Source organism: Myotis lucifugus, unplaced genomic scaffold, assembly GCF_000147115.1.
Source record: "Myotis lucifugus unplaced genomic scaffold, Myoluc2.0 scaffold_52, whole genome shotgun sequence".
Taxonomy (NCBI): Eukaryota; Metazoa; Chordata; class Mammalia; order Chiroptera; family Vespertilionidae; genus Myotis; species Myotis lucifugus.
Window position 1 is genome coordinate 875,218 of NW_005871100.1, and position 20,569 is coordinate 895,786.

Consider the following 20,569-nt stretch of genomic DNA (forward strand, 5'->3'; position numbering starts at 1 on the left):
TGTCCTAATAATTTTTTTCTCAATGTCTCCACTGCCTGGTGAAACTGATGATCCCAAACTCAAAAACCTTGCTATTGATGGGGAGTTTCTGAAAGGTATAAACAAAGAAGTAACATGAAGAGATTCTTAGCTATGTGTTTTCCTCCCCAAACTAAAAATTCCTTGATGGATTAGACTATGTCTTATTTATGTATACCCAATGTTGATTAGTGTTGATATGTTCATGAATGAGTGAATTAATTCTCTTGTCCATTCACTCATCAAATTCTTCTATGTTTTAGGCCTGGGGATAAAATATGGAAAGATGACAACAGACAAGTCTCTTCCCCATAAAGTTTACATTCTAGGAAGGGATACAGCCACTGAACAAGTAAACAAATAAAGCAATAAAAATCCACGTAATAAATGCTATGAAGAAAACAAAGCCGGATAAGTGGGCAGAAAATAAATAGAAATGTATACAGGAAGAAGCCCCATTTCGCATAGGGTTGTTAAGGGAAGCTTTTCTGAAGGAGTGGCATTTGAACAGAGTTCTGAATGAGAAGATTCCAGCCATCTGAATATTTGTGGAAAGCGGAACAGCAAATGCAAAGAAGAGACAGCACCCAAAATGTTCCTGAAGTAAAAATGCCCTAAGGTGACCAGGAATTAGCAAGAAGATCCAAGAAATTGAATCACAGTAAGAGGGAGACAAAGAGGGAGAGAGCAGTATGATATGAGGTCACAGAGGGATGCAGGGTGGGGTTGTGTAGAGCTTTGTAGATCTTGGTAAAGAGTCGGGATTTAATCATAAATGTACTGAAAAGTCACTGGAGATTCTTATGTGGGAGAGCAAAGTATCTGATTTATATTTTTAAAAGACCACTCAGAATTATGATGATACTCCATTCTGAGCATAGATGTCTTTGTTAGGTGAGGTGGATTGAGTGCTGTGCCACAAAGCATGGAAAGTACTCCATTCAGTCCCATCTCTGGGATGCCATCCTGACCTAAAAGGTCTCAATAAATCTCTTTGAAGGGAAAAGTTCCTTTGAGAGACAATTCCTGTTAGATGATGTCCCGTGCTGTTGGCACAAGTTTATAAAACACCTTTCCTTCAAACCATCTCTGACCTGGTAATCCAGGAGGATTCAGGTACTGCATCTTCATTGCTGTCATCATAAACAGTTGCATCTGGTTGCTGGGGAGCCAGACACGTGAGTCTGTGTTCCATTCCAATGGTAACTGGAACATCAGTTTCTATTATGTCCTGACAGACAAATGATTAATTAGCACAATCAGCATCTCTCCTTGAAAATGGCCATGGATCAGTGTGTTCCCCTCCATCATGTAATTGAATCAGGGCCCACACACCTGTTTCCACTTTCTTTAAACAAACACCTGCCCAATAACCAACACAAAGCGATATTAAATCCCAACCTGCCCTGTGCATAAGCACATCTTTCAACTTGACCTAATCGATGCTGAAAGCTAGGAAAGCACAGGCCTCAGAGAGGATGACTGCCTGATCTTCACATGTAATCCGAGCGTCTGCAGCTCTGGCCCCACTCGGGCACATGGCAGAGCTGTGGCGGTACTGCAGTCAGGCCAGCCCAGCCTCAGGCCTGGTTTTCCAGTTGTGTGACACTGAGCAAGCCACGTAGTCCCTGCAAGTCTCTGATTCCTCATCTTTAAAATGGGGATAATGATTTTATCATGTTTGTTGTTCTTCTCTATGACTTACATTTAGCATCTTTTACGATAATGCGAATATTAACATCACTTTAGGTTGGCAAATTTCAGTTCTGATTAAGATAGAGTAAGTGCTCCTCCCTTTCTTTCCCACTGATTATAATGAAAAGTCCTACTCAGTATATGCAGAGCAACTACCTGAAGACTCTTAAAAGTATGTAATAGTAAGTCAACTGGGGAAGAGAATAAAAAACTCAAAGAACCAGCTCCTGGAGATGAGTTTCTTTCCTCCCCTATTTTCTGGCTTAGATTTTAGGGCAGCCCGAATCTTGAAGCTATGAAACAGAAAAAGAAAAACTCAAGAAAAATCTTCTCTCTTGGGCTAGAGCAGTGGTCGGCAAACTGCGGCCCCTTGAGTGTGGCTCTTCCACAAAATACCATGTGCGGGCGCGCACGTACAGTGCGATTGAAACTTTGTGGCCACACTCAAGGGGCCAAAGAGCCGCATGTGGCTCGCGAGCCACAGTTTGCCAACCACTGGGCTAGAGGATTGAGGAAGGAGCTGATGGGGAAAGAGATCTCTCCCCTCTAAGCCCTACGATCAGCATGCCCAAGGAAGTGACATCCCCCTGGCACTGGCAATGGCAGCAGCCTTGAAGGTGGCATCGAGTGTAGCAACTCCAGCAGCGGGGAATTGGCAGGCTCTTGTTTTGCTGCTTTTCCCTGAGGTAGACCCAGTTTCAGGAAGTTCATTATCGTGCATGGATGCTAAAACCAGGGTTCTGTAGGCAGAGCCAGGAAAAGGAACCCGTAGGAGTCAGAGAAGGTGGGGGGATTCACAGAGAGGAGCTAGCAAGAGAAAGGGATCCTTTCAATCTGTATATAAAGGATTGGACCCATCATGACCTATGATGCATAGGACTTCATCATAAGCAACATACCGAGGCGTTGAGAACTGAACAGGATAGACCACCACCCAGCAGAGACGGAGAAAGCTTGTTCTGAAGAGATAGGCACCCCAAAACTCTTCCAGCCCCAACCCTTTGCCCAGCTCCAGAGCTGCTTTCATGTTTTTAGGTCATTTGTTACAGCAGCACCCCACTTCTCAGAATGGAAATCTGGGCTGCTGTCATAGAACATCACCATCTGGGCAGCTCAGACAACAGAGGTTCACTTGTTCAGAGTTCTAGAGGCCAAAAGTCCAAGATCAAGGTACCAGCAGGGCTGGTTTCTGCTGAGGACTCTCTTCCTGGCTTGTAGACGGCTGCCTTTCCTCTAGGTCTTCGCATGGCCTTTCCCCTGTGCAAATGGGAAGAGAGGGGTCGCTGGTGTGCCTCCTTCTTAGTATAAAGACACCTGTCTTGTTGAATTAGGGTCCCACCTTTGTGACCACATTTAATCTTAATTATCTCCTTAAATACCCTAGCTCCCAATGCCATTACGGTACATGGGGGCTAGGGCTTCAGGGCGGGTGGCAGTAGACACAATTAAGTCCATAACATGTGTCTTTATAAAGAGAATGTTATATGACATAGTGGACTGTGACTTTTCATAGACAGATGTAGATGTGTCTCACTTTGAGCATAATGAAGAGAAATCCCAGGACATAACATTGTTTTATACAAAGCAAAGCAGTTCTCTATATTTCAATAAAGATGTTGATTAAATGCCATAGGATCTTAACTCTTATTATCCAAGGAGCCTATGGTGAAATTGGTTTCATTATATGACATTTTGCTTAAAGTCCCAGAACCTATTGATGATGTTAAGTGAGGACTTACTGTATACATGTTGGCCAGCACAGATTACCTGTGCCAGGCACATAGTAGGTGTTCACTTATTCTGTATTGAATGGAAATTAAAAGATTCTGAGTTCCTCCTGGGTTTAGCCATCGAGTAGAATATTTAAAAACAAAAATAAAACAGCCCATGAAAGGCTGACAGACACTTCTCCTCAGGGAAAGTTGAGAGAGGCTTGCTCTGGCTAGAATGTGCTCTTACATTTTGCAGGAGGGCCATCAAACACACTCTGATCTAGAGGGAGACACGGTGTCCTTCTCTCCAGCAGGACAGTTTGACCAAGGGGCTGGACCTAACTCTTCCCGGGCTAGAGGAGATATCCCAGGGTGGCTCTCCTAGGTGGGGTGGGAGAGGAAGGCAGCCAGATGGGTCCTACCTGAGCAGGGAGCCTGCTGGCCATCGTCCGGAGGAAAGGCAGCCCCAGGGGCCATGGCTGGGTGGATGTGGGTGTGTGAAATCTGGCCATTCTTTTCTTCTGTCCAGTCATAAAGGTGCGGGTTTGTATCGTATGCAGGTGGTTCTCCTGTGAGAATATCAAGCTGCTAAAAGAAAAACAGACAGAAAGAGTGGACAATGTATCTTATTTACACCAAACACCTAACTTAGACTGTGGGAAGGCATTTGTGGGAGGTGAATTCTCTAGTGTGAGCTTGGCCAGCAGCAGATTCTGGCGGGGACTCAGCCCTTTTTCGGTCCAAAGCTGCGTTTCTTGTTCTCATTTGGAAAATGGGCTAATAATACTTATCTGGAATTTACAGGGCAGAGAGAAAGGCTGGCATGGGAGTCAGGGGCCCTGAGTTCTCATCCTGAGTCACCCTCAGCCACGTGGCCTTGAGCAGAGCAATGTACTTCTCTGGACGTCAATGTCTTTATATTGAAAATGAAGGTGTTGGCACATAAGCCTGGAGTCAGAAATGACTGCACAATCAGGTTTCTCACCGAACACACCCTCCTACAGGGGGCAGGATACAGTCCAGCCCCACACCCCCGCGTGCCGTACCAACAGGATCCCTTGTCTGATTTGCTGAGCCCGGTCTCCTAACTGCAGCTCCAGCTCCTCCACCTGCTGCCGCAGGGCCTTGCATAAAGTCTGCAGTTGCTCGGCCTCCTTCCTGCAGGCACATAATAGAAAACCAAATTCCACAGCCACCCCCATCCAAGCACCGTCTCCCACTGCTCCTCCCAAAATGTAGGTCATGCCTTTGCTATTTCTTACAGGAGAATGTCACCTTCTTCATTTGTATCAGTTGCAGACACGGGCACATTCCTAGGGCAGGTTTTCTTTTTAAACAACTCTACTACAGGATAATTTACATGCCATGAAGTTTGCCTATGTTAAGAGTACAATTCAATGATTTGTAGGGAATTTGCTAAGCTGTGTAACTGGCAACATCCAGGTTTGGGACACTTGCATCTTCCAATAAGAACCGTCATGACCTTGTACCGCTAATCCCTAGTCCCTCAGCTTCAGGCAGCTACTCATCTACTTTGGATCACATACTTTTAATCTATGTGAAAATAATGCAGATTTTCAAAACCCCCAAAACTCCAACATCTGCATTTACACGAGTCCCACTGGCATTGATTAAAGATGTCCTACTGGCTAGCCCCCTCTTCCCAGCTGCTGCCCGCATTCTGACCTCAGAGAGCCGTGGCCATCAAGGGTAAGTGTTGCTGTCTGGCAAATGGCTCTCACAGACCCCCACTTAGAAAAGGAGAAAAAAACATGAGAGACAGGAGAAGCTGGCCAGTTTCTCAGTAGCCCCACTCCGGGGCGCTCATCTGTCCTGCCTTGATCACCTTTCTGCTTCAGGTGTGGGGTTGGTACTTACTCTTACGGCTCCCTCAGATAATTACCTCTCCTCTTCGGACATGTCCCTGGAAAAGAGGGCCTGCTGCCCTGTGAGGTGCTTTTCCATTTCCTCCAAGTGCTCCTGGAAACACTGGCAGAGCGTCCTCATTGCTTCCATCTCCAGGGCTGTGTACTGAGAACCAGCAGAGAGAGCTCAGGAGGGAGTCCTGATTCACCACAGGAGTGTGCCAGGGTGGGGCCCGCATTCCCACCGGGTTCACCGCTTTGCCCCACTGCTAATGTGCGGGGGGAAAAGAGGGAAAGGCTGGTCTTGGGCTTCTCCCAGCAGCTGGAGGCAGTACTTGGCTGGGACAGGAGGGTAGAAGCTATTGGATGGCCCTGGAGACATTCTGTCCTGGAGATGGGAAGACAGTCTGGAGGACTAGCTGATACCGGGATGGGAGAGTATAGAGCAGGGGTGGGGAACCTTTTGTCTGCCAAGGGCCATTTGGATATTTATAACATCATTCGCGGGCCATACAAAATTATCAACTTAAAAATTAGCCTGCTTCATTTGGTCAAACATTTAATGAACTCACCCCTAACGCCTTGGCAGGGCCAGACCAAGTGATTTCTTGGGCCTTATATGGCCCATGGGCCGGACGTTCCCCACCCATGTGGTAGATGGAGGAGAGGAGGGCAGAGGGCTAGAGTACAGGCTTGCATTTAGAAAAGTGGAGTCTTTCTCATTTCACTTTGTTGCTGAGTGCTGCCTCACTCTGAGTCTCTGTAACATTGAACACATCTGTTCAGATGGTTATGTTTAATTAGAGAGTCTTCTAAGAAAATTTTTCTTAGTCTTAGCTTGGCTTCACCACAGTCCCTGGTGATTGAAATCGGAGGACCATCTCCAGGCAGCTAAGAAGTCCATCCACAACGAGGCAGGCACAGGTGGGCATCCTATCCCCCCATGAAGTGGAATCTAGGATTGGACTGTCCCCCCAATCCTGCTCCCCATCACTCCTGATGGGAATCATCCTTTACATCTTCCTTTCTCTGCATGTCTGTGCTTCTGCCTTGGTGTCCTTACTTAATTATCTTCTTAGAGCCACCAAGCCCAGTCCATTTGTCAGGGACTCTGCTGATGTGCTGAGTTCTTACCGGCTATCTCTTGTTTTCCAGCCCAGGTTGGACCGTGCTTTGAATGGGTCCATAATCTAAAACCTCAGCATCCCTACCCATCTGACTTTGAGTGATGCACATGCTAGTTGGAACCTAATGCTCTCTCCACCAGGCCACGGGTTTGGACCCCCTTCCTGATGGGCATGGCAGAGGCTGCTAGTTGCCTACTCACTATCTTTCTCCCCTTTATTCTTACTAGCAAATTCCAATAGCGTAGGGTCAGCAATGTGTCTAAGTGAGAAACTCAGTTTCTCAGCATTCCTGGCATGTAGATAGCAATGAGGTGGAAGTGGAGAGCATGGAGCTGGGATTCTGGGAAGCTCTTTAAAGAAGCTGATTTCTCAGGCAGGTGTCTTTTAGCCTTTTCTTCTTCCTTCCATGGAAACCTGCCTTTACAGCTCTGCTACTTCCTCCCAGATCTGCTTCTAAGAAGTCCCAGATTCTTACCTTCTCCTCAAAATCACATGGCCAACATCCTGGCAGCTCGATGGCTATTTTTTTTTCTTATCAGAATTGTCATAATGAAAATATTTTCCTAAGAGTGATATTTTTATTTTGAAAACTCTCCATCATTTTGCTTGGAGAATTGGGTTTTCATTCTTTTTTTATCTTCTAAATTTTATGCCAAATAACCTATTTTGTGTAGCAAACTCCCTAGTTACTTTTGCTTCAGTGTGAGTGCATTGGAATCAGTGAGAGGAGTGTTTGAAGCATCACTGGTGTTGGCAAGTGTTGAAAGGTGACTACAATTGTGGCTCTTCAAATCAGAAAAGGTCTTAGAGATGATGAAGGACTTCAGAGATCAAGTATCATGACAGAATGGCTAACGTGTCCAAGGTCAAAAACAACAGTCAGATTTCAAAGCCAAGCCTCCCGGCTCATTTCTGTTCTGAGTCACAGTAGGGACTACAGTGTGGCTGGCCACATGGAGAAGTTATTTGTCCCTTGAGAGTGAGCTGATGAGTAGTACACTAGATTCCTGTAAGGTGACCACATTCTATGGACAGGGAGGCCAGGGACATGGAAATATGGCACTCAAGTAGGCTGAACATTGTAATCATTGACTTTTAGATTTCATCTAGTTTGAGTTTTTGTGATTGGAAGGTATGGACCTGGGATAGATGGCCTATGGCTCCCTGTGTAGGGAATGACATGGAACATTCTGAAACACTGCCATCTTCTGGTCATTTGGAAACACTAAATATACATTTTGGCTCTAGAACAAGTATTGAAGTAGTTGCAGAAAAAAGGAAACCTTAAACAAAAAATAAAATGAAATAAAAAGGGGGAGGGACTGTTTTGAACTCTTTTTTGCAATATAAGATCTGGGTATATATAATGCAACATCACCGAACAGCAATGAACTTTTGAAATGGCTCATATTACCTTTTAAATGGTGTATGCTTTTCTCTTTCTTTAAATCTAAGTCATGAACATTAAAAAAGAATTTTCTAATATCCAAAAATCTAATTTCTGATACATCTTATTGCCTTTTCTGAAAAATCTTCAAAAAATTAACAAATCATTGTGAAGAATTCATTTCTATATAATAATTTAATTATGTCAGCAAACCATTGTCTTAGGTAACACACAAGACCACACAAATGGCATTCACCAGCCTAGTGTTTCCCTGCACTATTACATCCTTCTATGTAAAGGGGGCAGCGGGGTGTTCTTCTGAGCCTTTAACCTGCAATGCTCTTAATTTCCACACCTGTTTGGAACTCCCATTGTCATGTAAGAGATGGTATCTGTCACTGCCTATAATTTTCACTTGGTTCAAGACCTATGTTCTAGATAACTTTTTCATTGATCATTAATTTTTCTACCCCTAGCTACCACCTAGCATCTAACTTAGAGCCATTTTTCTCAAGGATATTTTTCAGGCCTTACACACCCAGGCTCACTCACTATAGATGTTTTGTCTCTTTGTTCTTGAGTTTGTTCCTTAGTTTATTTAAGTAGCCTCTTCTTATGGGTGACTGAAATACATTAGTTTCACTTGGTTTTCTCTCTCTGTGTGTGAGTGTGTGTACACCTGCACAGGAGTACAGATATGCACAGATATGTGTGTTTTGATTGTTTCCTTTGAGTGTGTGTTTGTGGTTCCTTGATTTAAATTAAGAGAAATAAATGTATTGTCTCTAGTGAGACCCATGTAGTATGCATTTCAGCAGGTGTATAATGCCAAATCAATTTGATATAAAAGTACCATTTTTTGTATAATTGCAAATTCTAAGAGGAGAGAAGGCTGAGTCAATGTGAGATGAGGTACCGAAAGACATGGGATGGTGACAGGCACACTCATCCGAACTCCCATTCATAAAGCTATACGCAAGTCTGACAATGGGCCACAAACCCCTGTATTTTCCGCAGAAGTGAGATATGTCATAGACTCCAATCAGGAGGAACGTCTATTTCCAGTGGCCAGATCTCTCCACACAGTTGGGGCGACTCCAAATAGGCTCAGAGAGACTGAAGGGCTCGTGCAAGATTATATAGCTACGCAGATGTAAGACAGAGAACTGGTTCCTTAGACTGAAGGGAAGATGGCGTTCAGATGCACTTGTACTTATAACCTTACAGGCGAATTCATGCAGGGTACCACAGCCCTCTGTAAAATGGGAATTAATAAGAAAGGTGGCCTTCTGTACTTCACAAGGTAATGAGAAGTATGACATAGGAGAGATTTGTGAGAAGATACCATAAATCATACAGCACTCTGCAAATACTACTCCTGGTCCGCAACAAGAAGGTATGCCCTGAGCCTGCATTCAGACAGGGAGGCCAGACGGCATCCCTGAGGGGTGTGTGTGGCCTCGTCTGCCTCCCCGACCTGCAGGGGTGAATACTTACAGAGCACAGCTCCCGCACCGCAGTCTTCATGAACTGGGCTTCTGGGTGACCGTGCCAGTGCAGGCCATGCCCGCAGGCCGAGTGGCAGTGGGGATGGTGATGACAGCAGTCACAGCAGGGGGCAGGTGCAGCATGGCAGATGTCCTCTGGGCAGGGACTAGGGAAGCCCGTGTCTAGAGAGACAGATTTGGTGAGGGGCCGGGCCTTGTTTCCTGGAGCTGAACAGCGATGCCAGGACCTGGGCTCACACAAATAAGTCTGAACAGAGACATCACTGAACTGCCTGGCTTCGGCCCCCAGGACAGGTTCTGCTGTGCTAACAGGGTCACACACAGTGCATTCTAAAGTTGTTCTACTAGAATCAGTCCCTGAGGCCACAGCATTCTGAGCAGCTGACACCAGGTTGCAGGACATCTGGGTTGTCACAGACTCGGAGCTGACAGCGCTTGAGTCAGCATTTGAAGGAAGGGTTCCCATCTCAGATTCTGTCCTGGGTGGTATGTGACCCCAGGCTCTACACCTTGGCTTCATTTGGGGAGAGGTACCTCCAGACAGCTTATCGGGGTGGGGAACGGACTTCTCAGATGTTTGAATAAGGTCAACTGTATGGGGCGTGGCCTCGCTGGGTTTGGGGACTTGCTGAGTCAGGAAGGTGCTGTTGATGTCAGGACAGAGTTGACAGCTTTCTGTTTCTCTTGGGGCCTCAGAGTCAACATGAAGGAACTTGTCTTGAGGGTGACCCACTCCAGGTGACCTCTGAGGCTCACAGTGGAGGCTCTGCACGCACAGGCCCCCAGCTCCCTCCGGCCTCAGGAACCCATCCTTCCCTTCTGTGAGGTGGGTCACCATAAACTCCATAGGATGGTCACGTCTGGGGGCCATCCTGCCGACATTGGCCTCACGTTGGGTGTGGGGCACGGGCAGGGGCTGCCACTGATGGCTGTCTTTCCTGGGGTGTTCTCCCCCAGTGCTGGCCATGTCCGGGGCCATATCTGAGGCCAACCGTTCCGGTGGTCCCCCCGTGGCCTCGAGCTGAGACTCTTTCTCCACCACAGCTGTTGAAGACTTGTCCTCTAAGACACTCCAGTCTTGACCGGAAGAAGCTGTGCTCACCACACTCTTGGAGTCAGACTCGCCTGCCTCTGGCTGGCAGTCCTGGAGTGCCCCTGAGTGCTGGCCCTGACCCCTGGGCTTTCTACTTCCATTCTCAGCAGGACTTGGGCCTCCAGGCAAGGAGGGCATCTGTGGAAGAAACCAGGATGAAGGGAAAGGGGTCAGGAAGCGGGGAGGCGCCAGGTATAAGAAGTGCTTTCTTTTTTTCCTTATCATTACCATTGAGTCAGGAGATAAGGGTTACACACTCAGTTTTCGTCAGTTTGCTACTTTAACTGGGACCTTCTTCCTATGAGGCTCAGCTTCTTTGTTTAGTAAAATCAAAAGAAACTAAAAGGGAAAGGGATGCTAAGCTTTCTGGCTCCTCATTTAATGTCCTCTGTCCCTTGGGTGCCTGTGGCTCATGTGTTCTAAGCATTGGGTGCCTTTCCCAATTGTGACAGCACATTTCAATCTCGTACGTCCTTCAATCCTCTCCCAGCCCCTACACGGCCCCTACCTGCAGGGCTGGCGGGTCCGGTGGCTCCTCCAGGAACCCGCTGCTGTCAGACTGGCAGCTGTTTGCTCTGCTCACTGTGGTACCTGCAGAGAGAAGTGAGGAGGCCTGGTGAGTAGAGTGAGAACAGGGTGACAAGACTGGGTTGAAACCCTCCATGTGGCTGACGCGCCGTAGATCCTCAATAAACGCCCGCTGTGTGGAAGTGTAAATGAATGAGGCGGTTCCAAGGTTTCTTTCCTCAACTGTCAGAGGTCCACGTAAAAGTGTGTCGCTGCTTTCCTAATACGAGGAGTAAAACACGAAACAAAGACAGAGAAACTAACATCTCTCAGCACTAAGTAACAATATGAGTGTGAAATGCATCATTACTAAGGGGAAGAAATTCCAGACGGAAACACATATGCCTTAAATGTCACGCTAACAAAACATAACACCCCAAATCTATACATCTGTGTGCATACATATATATTGCACTGAACTGAATATTTGTGTCCCTCCCCCCATTTATATGATGAAATTCTAACCCCCAAGGAGATAGTATTAGGAGATGGGGCCTTTGGGAGGTTATCTGGTAATGAGGTTAGAGCTCTTATGAATGGGATTAGTGTCTTTATAGAAGGAGACCCCAGAAAGCTCCCTCGCCCCTTCCTCCAGGTGAGGACACAGAGAAAAGATGAGCACCTCTGGACCAGGAGGCTCACTTTCACCAGACACCGAATCTGCTGGTGCCATGACCTTGGACTTCCAGCCTCCAGAACTGAGAGAAATAAATCTGTTGCTTATAAGCCACCCGGTTCATGGCAAACACAGCAACAGCCCCAATAGACTCAGACATAGCCATTCTTTTTCTTTTGACTAAATGTTGGGTAGGAACTCTTCACAAGCCTCATCTGGACGCTATTTATAGGACAAGCTCCTGTCACGCTTTAGAACGCTGCTCTGGCCATTTCGAGAGGCTGGAAGGGGCAGAGAAGAACGATGTTACATGTGGGCAGGTAACGACTGTAAGCACCAGCATCTTGAAATCCTGCATTTGTAACTTCTTAATGGGTGGGGGGAATGGGAGGTCGCTAGGGAGTCACCCTGCGACTGGTTAAACTGTAGGATTTCTCTTCTTCATGAGAAATGCTTCCTTTTACACTACTTTATGGGCTAGAGGAGGAAGTCTCCTGAGAAGAGGGTGGTTGGAATGGAGCTTCCTTATGTTGCAAAAAGCAGGAGGAGTCTTATTTGTCCTGGAAGAAAAGACTGGGGGTAGGTGGAAAGGAAAAGGCTGCTGGTTGGTGGGCGTAGTGCTTGGATGTGTGGTACGTAGATGAGAAGTAGAGAACTTGCCATGGCTTGGAGAACAGCTGCTGCAGAAGAATTCAGAGGAAAAAACACACAGACACTCCATTCTCCTTTTGTGTTCTAGGTCCAGCCTTCAAGGCCAGCTGCACTAACAAGGGCAGCGCCTCCTCTCCTCACAGGACTTCTCTCCAGCCTCACCAGCCATGTGTCTGAGCAAAGACAGCAAAGACCCACTGGGAGAGACATGGTCCCATGGTCCCATGGAGAGACATGGAAGTCCAAGATCAAGGCACCAGCAGATTCAGTATTTGGTGAAAGTCAGCTTCCTGGTTCATAGACACTCATGAGGTCCCAGAGGTGGTCTATCAGCCCAAACCCCAGCTACACCTCCTACCCCCTGAGGTCAATGTAAACAGGAAAAAAGCTTAGATTTGTAGAATTAAAATTTAGGAACTCCACATTCATGAATTCCCTTCAAATAAAATGAAAGACTAAAACCCAGAGGATATACATTTTTAATACTGAATCTTAGGGACATGAAAGAAATTCAAGCAAAGTTTTGAGAAAACCATGTTCTTGGACATAGCTATTCTTACCGCATCATTAAGGGTAAAACATAAAAAAAAATTGCTAGTCATAGACCTAAATAAGACCTCTGCTTCTGGCAAGCTGAAGTAATAAAAACTAGATTTCCCTACCTCCAGAAATAATTAAAAAACTAGACAAAGTATATGAAAACATGGTTTCAAGAAAATGGACATCGGGTGATTAAAGATGGCAGACCCTGACAGGCAGGAAAAAATCACAGGAGCCCTACAATGACCCAGCCTCCTTCCTTGAGAGAGTTCACAGGCCAGGCTGCAGGGGAATGAAGCAGGCAGACCCTGGCAGACTCCCTGGGTTGAGGAGACAGAACTGAGTCTGGAGAGCCTGAGCCAGCTGGAGTCCACAGAGTTGGGTGGGAGAAAGGAGAGAGCTGCACAAAGAGAGAACTCGAGGGTCCCTCTTGAGTCTTCAGCCAAATACTGATCAGCCATGCATGCAAGGAAACTCAGAAGACCGTGGAAAGGAGCATTGGAAAGGATTCGAAGATTCAATGCCCAACACTCCCCCAGACCTGGAACAATGCATGTTCCCACCGCCAGCTTCCAAAACCTCCTAATTCACAGAGCATTGGCAGGACAGAGTACTCAGATGGGTCTTGACTTTGGGGAAGATAAGTTGGCATCTGGCAAGAGTCATGCAAGTAGGACCAGCACCCCCAGGCCAACCCAGCCCAGTTCCTGAAATGAGCCCAAGATTGGTAGAACTTTAGAAGCGTCCTCACCTCCCGTGGGATTTTCCCTATACACTTACTATGCCCAAGGAGCCATAGCTCTTTATGATTCCGCTAGACTGGGGCCTTGGCTTCCCACCTTATGCCTACCAGTTCTTTTCCCTGATAGATCTTGTTATTCAAACCCTCCCCTACCAGGTGGGTCCTGTTCCAAAGAACTGCCCACCCCTGCATGAGTTTGTCCTGCTCCTTAAGCTGCTGGTTCCCTCTCATGGCAATCCCATAACTTCTCTATGCAGTAAGCTCCTGAGATCCAGGTAGGCTCCATAACTGTGATCTTGAAAACCTGGAGCTGGATCTGCTGAGTTCAGCTTCAGTCTCTCCTTCCTCCTGGCTGTGCGATCTTGGACCTGTCACTATGCTCGCTGAGCCTGTTTCCTCATGGGGAAAAGAATGAATATGGTAATCATATTTTACTTGTGGGGTTGCGACGAGGATCACATCCAATAATATATACACGAATATTTATGCATATGGTAAAATGACATAAAACGTATACGTGTATACACACAAACACATATTTTTGCTGCAGAACATCTTACTATTTATTAGAACTCAAACACTATTGATATCATTCCATTTCATTAGTGAGCATAATTAGTAATAGTAGTATGAACTAGATTTTACTTTCCTCAGATTGGTGGATCCTACCTGGGAAGGACCCATTCACCTTTGGAAACATTTCTGCCTGGGAGGAGACAGATGCCTCAGGCACTTTGTCCGAACAATCACCAGGTGGCAGCCTTACACCAACCACAACAAGGAGGAGCGAGGGCCTTGCCAATCTCGGATGGCTCAGTCTTGTAGGAAAAAGCAATGGGAAAGCTGCTTGTGGAAACTGGGTTGGTAATAAGAGCTCCTGAATCCTACAGGCAAGTTTTCCACATAACTTAGTCTGAGTTATGAGGCTCAGGGGGGAAAGCCTATGGGATTGTAATATAAATGAGGGCAGGGGAACAGAACAGGAGCCTTAGGGGTATGATGTACGCTGGAATTGTGTCAGGCCAAAGAAATGGTTCATTCTTAGACTCTTTGGGGTTTACCATCTTCATCTTTTCTTTACTGTTCTGCTTTACCTATTTCTTTGCCAAGTTCCCCTCTCTTCTGTCTCCCAATGGTAGAAAATTCTGTGACATTACAGATTATGCAAACTCAACTGCCTCCAGAAGCTGGGCGGTAGCCAGTGTGTGAGCAGCTGGATTTAGACAACAGGGAGCTGGGTGGGTTGTCTGCACTTGAGAGTGGGCCACAGTCACTCCACAGGGAGCAGGGTAGGAAGCCAGGATGGTGCCATCCACCATCCAGTACAGGAATTCCTTCTGGAACTTTCCTTATAGAGGGCCATCTAGTTAGGGCTTACACACTTATGTGACATGGACCTACTCCGATGTAGACAGGACATATACCTTTTAGAAAATGATTCTATTAGGAGTCAAACCTACTTTAGCGTTTTGTTTGTTGGTCATAGCTCTGCTCTGTGGAGTAATACAGTCTAACAACCCCCTTTCAAAGCAGCTGTCTCATATCCTCCAGGCCTGTTACTCTCCAGCCTAACTCCCCAGATCCCTGAAGTGAGCCCTCATGGGGTAGGGCTTCCAGACCATTTGTGTCTTATACATTTGTGTCTTAAATAAGCTCTTGCTTAATAATGTCTGCTTTAAAATCTGCAACTCGAACTCCAGATGTGTTCTGATAGTTCACTTCCACACATACAGTCTGCTGTCGGGTGAGTCTAGTCAGAATGTATGCCCTGCATTGTGTGCTACCCACACCAGTCTCTGCTTTGACTTCAAGAGATACATGTTTTGAAAAGTAAATGAATGACTTCAGTAGCGCTCTTGTGAAATTTGATCTAGCTAGTTTGGGACCATGGTTCCATCCCGTCAAGGGTAATTTTGATCTTCATTCTGAAGTCTATCTGTGTTAACCATAGATTGAAGACACAGTCTTGCTGTGAGCCAAGTCACTGACAATATTCTGAAGAGAACAGGCCACAGAGACAGAGCCTGGGGATCCTACAGCAACTCTCTACTCTTTCCTTTAACAAATGTCCGCTGGTCCCTGAGGGGTCCACACTGTTCTAGAAACTCCCTGGGGTGTCAACAAAGGTGCCTGCCCTCACAGAGCTTTTATTTGTGTGGATTCAGATCCTAGAACTGGAGAGAGGCTGAGAATATTTGTGATTGTGGCAAATATTCCTGAAGCAATTAATTCTTCCTTCTATGTGAGGACAAATTTTAATGTAGAGCCAGTGCTAATCTCAGATTTTAAAATAGAAGTTTCCAGCACAAAATGAACAATGTCCCTATCACCATTTGAGACAATAGGTGGACTGCAAATGTAATACCAATTTATTTGGAGCTTTGCATGTCTGCACTGATTCAGTCACCATAGTCCTAGAGACAACCAGTCCAAATGCCTTTTCTCTCGTGAAGCTATCTAGGAGCAAACATTATTCTTGAGTTAACAGGCTGATGGCCAGGTGATTATGTCAAACGCTCAGACAGTAAGAGGCAGTAGAAGTCCTTTTATGCGGCAGCCTACTCCATCAAAAGTAATAATCCAGGATGTGACAGGAAATAAGAACTTTGGAGTCTCTAAGCTGGAGAACTAAGATTTTCATCAAGAATCAGGCTCATGATTTTCAACTAGGGAAGCTGTAGGACGCATGGCTGCGCCAAAGACAAGGGGAAATCTCAGGAAGTCAGAGTGTGGGCTGTGCTTTCACTGCCCCCACTCCAGTCCTTCGTGGCCCTGTCTGTGCTCCAGGCTTTCACAGTTTTCAGTCAATAGGAGGCGCCAGAAGTGGGAGACTGAAGGGCAGGAGGAGGAGTGTGGAGTATTTATTTGCCACCACCTCTTTCAGGGACTTTTTGAAAACAGCTGTATAACTTCATGGTAAGAACTCCTGGTGGAGTTTCCTTTCTAAGGTTCCCACATCCAGCAGGCTCCAGTAATGCGATCCCTTCCCTGTTTTTTCAGACTTGGGAGTGATCCTGGGCTATCTACTCCTGTCAGCCTTGGGGTGCTACCCCCACCACAGTCAACCAGGCTAGTATGAATGCCTTGCTATGGTCAACGTAGTTTTCACATAGCATTGTATCTTTCTATTTTAATTATGATTACTCTGCTTTTTAATAAAAAAAGTGGTTTGGGTAACGTCAACTCACTCAAACTCAGAGGAAAGATGGAGAGAGGATTGGGCACTGTCCTCCATAACTGTCGTATTTAATCACTTTCATCTCAGTCCTATTCATTTTAATGAGTCTCTAAAGAATATCTTCATGTCACCCTTTCCCCCACTAATGTTATTTTTTTTTACTGCTTCCAAGTCATTTTAATTTCTGATAAAAGTCATCACCTGCATTTGATGAACTTGTCTGTGGACAAAGCCACAGATTAAGGATAAATAGGTGGCAAAGAAACATACTAAGAATGCCCTTTAATCTCACGTGGGGACAATGAAAAACATCTTCCCCAACATATTTGTTTTAGAAACACATAATTCATGAAGTATGTCTTCTGAGCAACCAAATAAAGTAAAATGATCTTAAAACAGCTAATTGGCCATTCTCTAAAAAAAGCTGGCTGTATGTATATATTCATTCCACAAATACTTACCTACTGTGTGCCGGACAGTGTGCTAGGTCCCGGGGACCCATGATGAGCGAGACTATGTCTCTCCTCTCCAGAAGTTCACGGTCTAGCATTCTAAGAATAAGCTCTGAGGATGTCATTACAAAGAGTAAATCTGCCTTCATAACAAGAGCTTTTGGGCACATTGAAAACAAAATCCTTTTTTCTGGGGCTCCAGCAGCCCTGGTTCCTCCTCTAGAGCATGGTTTCCCTGACGAATGTGTGAAACTGGATTCAAATGCTAAAAGCTATTCAGAAAAGAAAGCCTGAATACCTACCACAGGGGAAAAACACACCAAATTGTATCTATCTTTGGGATATTCATGATAGCAAAGGGAAGCGTGACAACAGAAGGAAAGGACAATCATGGATCTACAGACAGTAAAATGGGAACAAAAATACATTAGAAAACTTATCTCTACCTTTGAGCCCCAGATTAGTGGTGGCCATTTAAAACATTATCATGGCAATGCTCAGCACCGTAAGGTTTTACACCTAGACTTGAAGCATGAATTGTGGGCATAAGGTGGCCTATTTCAAATGGACTTCAAAAGGAGTTGTACGGGTTGGCCTAATTTCAAACCAGCAATTTGAATACCTTCAGTCACACAAAATATACTCCATTGCTTTGTGTGATGTTATGGTTCTCTTTTCTGGACTTTGCTCCTACAAAAGGAAAACAAGAAGATGCACGCACAGTAACAGATTTTTGAGGCTGAATTCTTTTTTTCTTGGTAGAACATGTTTTTGCCAAGTTTACAACCCACTTGAACTTCTGTCTGTTCTTTGATTTTAGAAACAACTTGAGCTCCTTTTAACTTTGGTAAAAATCACAGACTTAGCCATAGATAAAGAAGTCTTAACAAAGTTTACAGAAAATTTTTATCATCCCCAAATATGTCTAAATAAAGAACTTTCCTATTAACTTTCAGTGAAGCTGAAGGAGAGATCATTTTATTTTGATTAGGCATTTATAACCTAATTCTATAAAGGAAAAGATTTTTAAAAAGACATCCTAAGAAAAGCTTCCTCTAATCTTTGTCTGTTTAAAGGATATGTGTTATTTAAACACTTATTTGATCATTTGTTTCCTCAACATACATATTTTTGAGTGTTTCTAAGGTAAATTCTGGTGATTGAAGAGAAATCAGACATTTCTAACATTAAAATGCTGCTTCAATTTAGCTTTACACATAAAGTTAAAACAAAGTATATGTTAGGAACACGTTACACAGAGAACTGGCTAATCAAATGTTCAGGAAGGAAGACTCAGGACTGAGAGCCTTGGGTCTGGATTGGTCATTAATTATCTTGGCACTAGGAATAAACCTCATGGGCCCTTTCCCCCTCATATGTAAGGAATGAAGTTTTGCCTAGAAATTTACTCATTAAATCTTCCATCGTGTAATGAAAAAAGTCTGGTTGCCTGAAAAGAATTACAGTCCCACCTTCACCCCTAAATATCTAACATGAGTATGCATATTGGCTCAACATGGTTCACTAAAGTCTACAGAGACATGGGAAGAATACCTTATATGTATTTACAAAGAAAGGGAGCAGAGACTAAATCTATATTAAAAACAAAACAAACAAACAAACAAAAACAGCCCGATTGGTATGGCTCAGTGGTTGAGTGTTGACCCATGAACCAGGAGGTCACAGTTTGATTCCTGGTCAGGGCACATGCCCAGTTGCAGGCTTGATCCCCAGTAGGGGGTGTGCAGGAGGCAGCCGATCGATGATTCTCTCTCAGGGATGTTTCTATCTTTCTCTCCCATTGATGTTTCTATCTCTCTCTCCCTTTCCCTTCCTCTCTCTGAAATCAATAAAAACCCAACACAATATTATGGTTAATATATACAGATGGAAGGTAATGGGACTATGTTTTTAAAAACTGGAAGGAGACGAAGGTCAGGGAGGAGAGCAGGCAGGGATGTGTTCTCAGGCATGCTACCAAGTGACAAACAAGTAGGTCCTGCAGAGTGAATCCTGAAATGCTTCCTCATGATACACAAACCATTTCATTTCATACATTTTGGCTTCTAATAGAATGCAATCTGCAACTGCAAAACACATTTTATAGTAAAGCTACACCGGTGAGGTATTTGCAGCATGGGATTCACAGGACGATGTGCCACTTGGAGTCAGAGAGATCTGGGTTTTGTCCTGGTGCCAGAGCTCACCAGCTGGGTGAACCTGAACAAGTCACTTAACTTTTATGAGCCTTGGTTTCCTCATTCACAAATTAGAAAGAATTGTAGATAAGTCTTGATACAGAACTATAATTTGGGGTTCCACATGGCAACCCAATTAAGAAAGGGAAGTTTCTGGCATATGCTTTTGGCCTTCTTTGGCTCTCTTTTGCTTTCTTGACTCAAAGCCTTTTCTAGCATCATCTCTACCTTCTCTAAGGAGAAGAGCCTCCGGGAGCCATTTAGCCTTGGGACTGTGCAAAGAGTTATTCTTGACCAAAAGATTTCTGAACCTTGGGTACCAAGAGTTGGCCACACCCAGATGTCTCTAGCAGTGTTGTGTATCAGAAGAAAAGGACATGACCGGGGTGCCCCCAAGAATAATGTTGACATGCCCTTTTTGCATTTTCCCATGGACAGCCCTAATTATTTGTGATGGGGTATTGGTCCTATTGTGGTAGGAGAGGGGCAAATTGGGTGGTGATGAAGTAGAAATGATAGTAAGTTTGCAGAACTGGTCACACTTTTGATCTGGGTACAGACACCACAGTTCTTGCTTCTGTACCACTAATGGTACCAAGAAGGTATACTATTTCCTAAGAGTCTGTGAGCTAGATGGGCCTCTGTCTTCCCCAGGCTTCCTTAAGAACCCAGGGAGGTCAGAGTACCAGGAAATGTCTGAACAGCATGCACATCAATAAATATGGACCCTTCTGAGATTCTCTCTCCACCATTTTCCTTGCTACAAATAGAAGAGGGATTTTCTTTTATTTTCTTGCAGTGATTTGTAGCCTTAGAAGTAAATTTAAGCATCTTTTTTTTTTGAAGAGGTCAAGTATTTTCTTCTGAAATTCAAATATTTTACCTCTATTCTTTCAACCTAAATTACTGAACTTATTTTGGGAGCTAGAAGGGGGCACACATATAAAGCAGGAAATTATACGAGTGTATAGGTGATTTTTTTCCCCTTTAAAAGATGATACATTGAATTATTTGGAGTAAAAGGACTTGTCTAAAGGGCAACTGTTGATGGAGGACACCAATCAGAATGTGTTTTCTCTGAAATGATTTTGTCTGAACTCTGTTATTTCCACTTACAATGACATTTTCTTCACAAAAAGCAAGATGGTTTGGACTTTATGCAGCTACACATTTTCTTTGAATTAAACTGTTGGGGACATTTGGTTACTATTTCAATACCC

The 20,569-nt window shown here is 44.8% G+C and overlaps 1 protein-coding gene across 1 annotated transcript in view; it reads right to left on the bottom strand.

The window, feature by feature from the left end:
* Positions 1-3,806: 3,806 nt before the first annotated feature.
* The window catches only part of CCDC129 (coiled-coil domain containing 129), a 49,129-nt gene continuing 32,366 nt past the window's right edge, over positions 3,807-20,569 (bottom strand). The window contains exons 9-13 of the mRNA XM_023753860.1: positions 10,914-10,996; positions 9,302-10,543; positions 5,329-5,456; positions 4,472-4,583; positions 3,807-4,013 (exon numbers count right to left, since the gene is read on the bottom strand). Of these exons, the coding sequence (XP_023609628.1) occupies positions 3,807-4,013; positions 4,472-4,583; positions 5,329-5,456; positions 9,302-10,543; positions 10,914-10,996 (1,772 nt within the window). The remainder of the gene's footprint in view (positions 4,014-4,471; positions 4,584-5,328; positions 5,457-9,301; positions 10,544-10,913; positions 10,997-20,569) is intronic.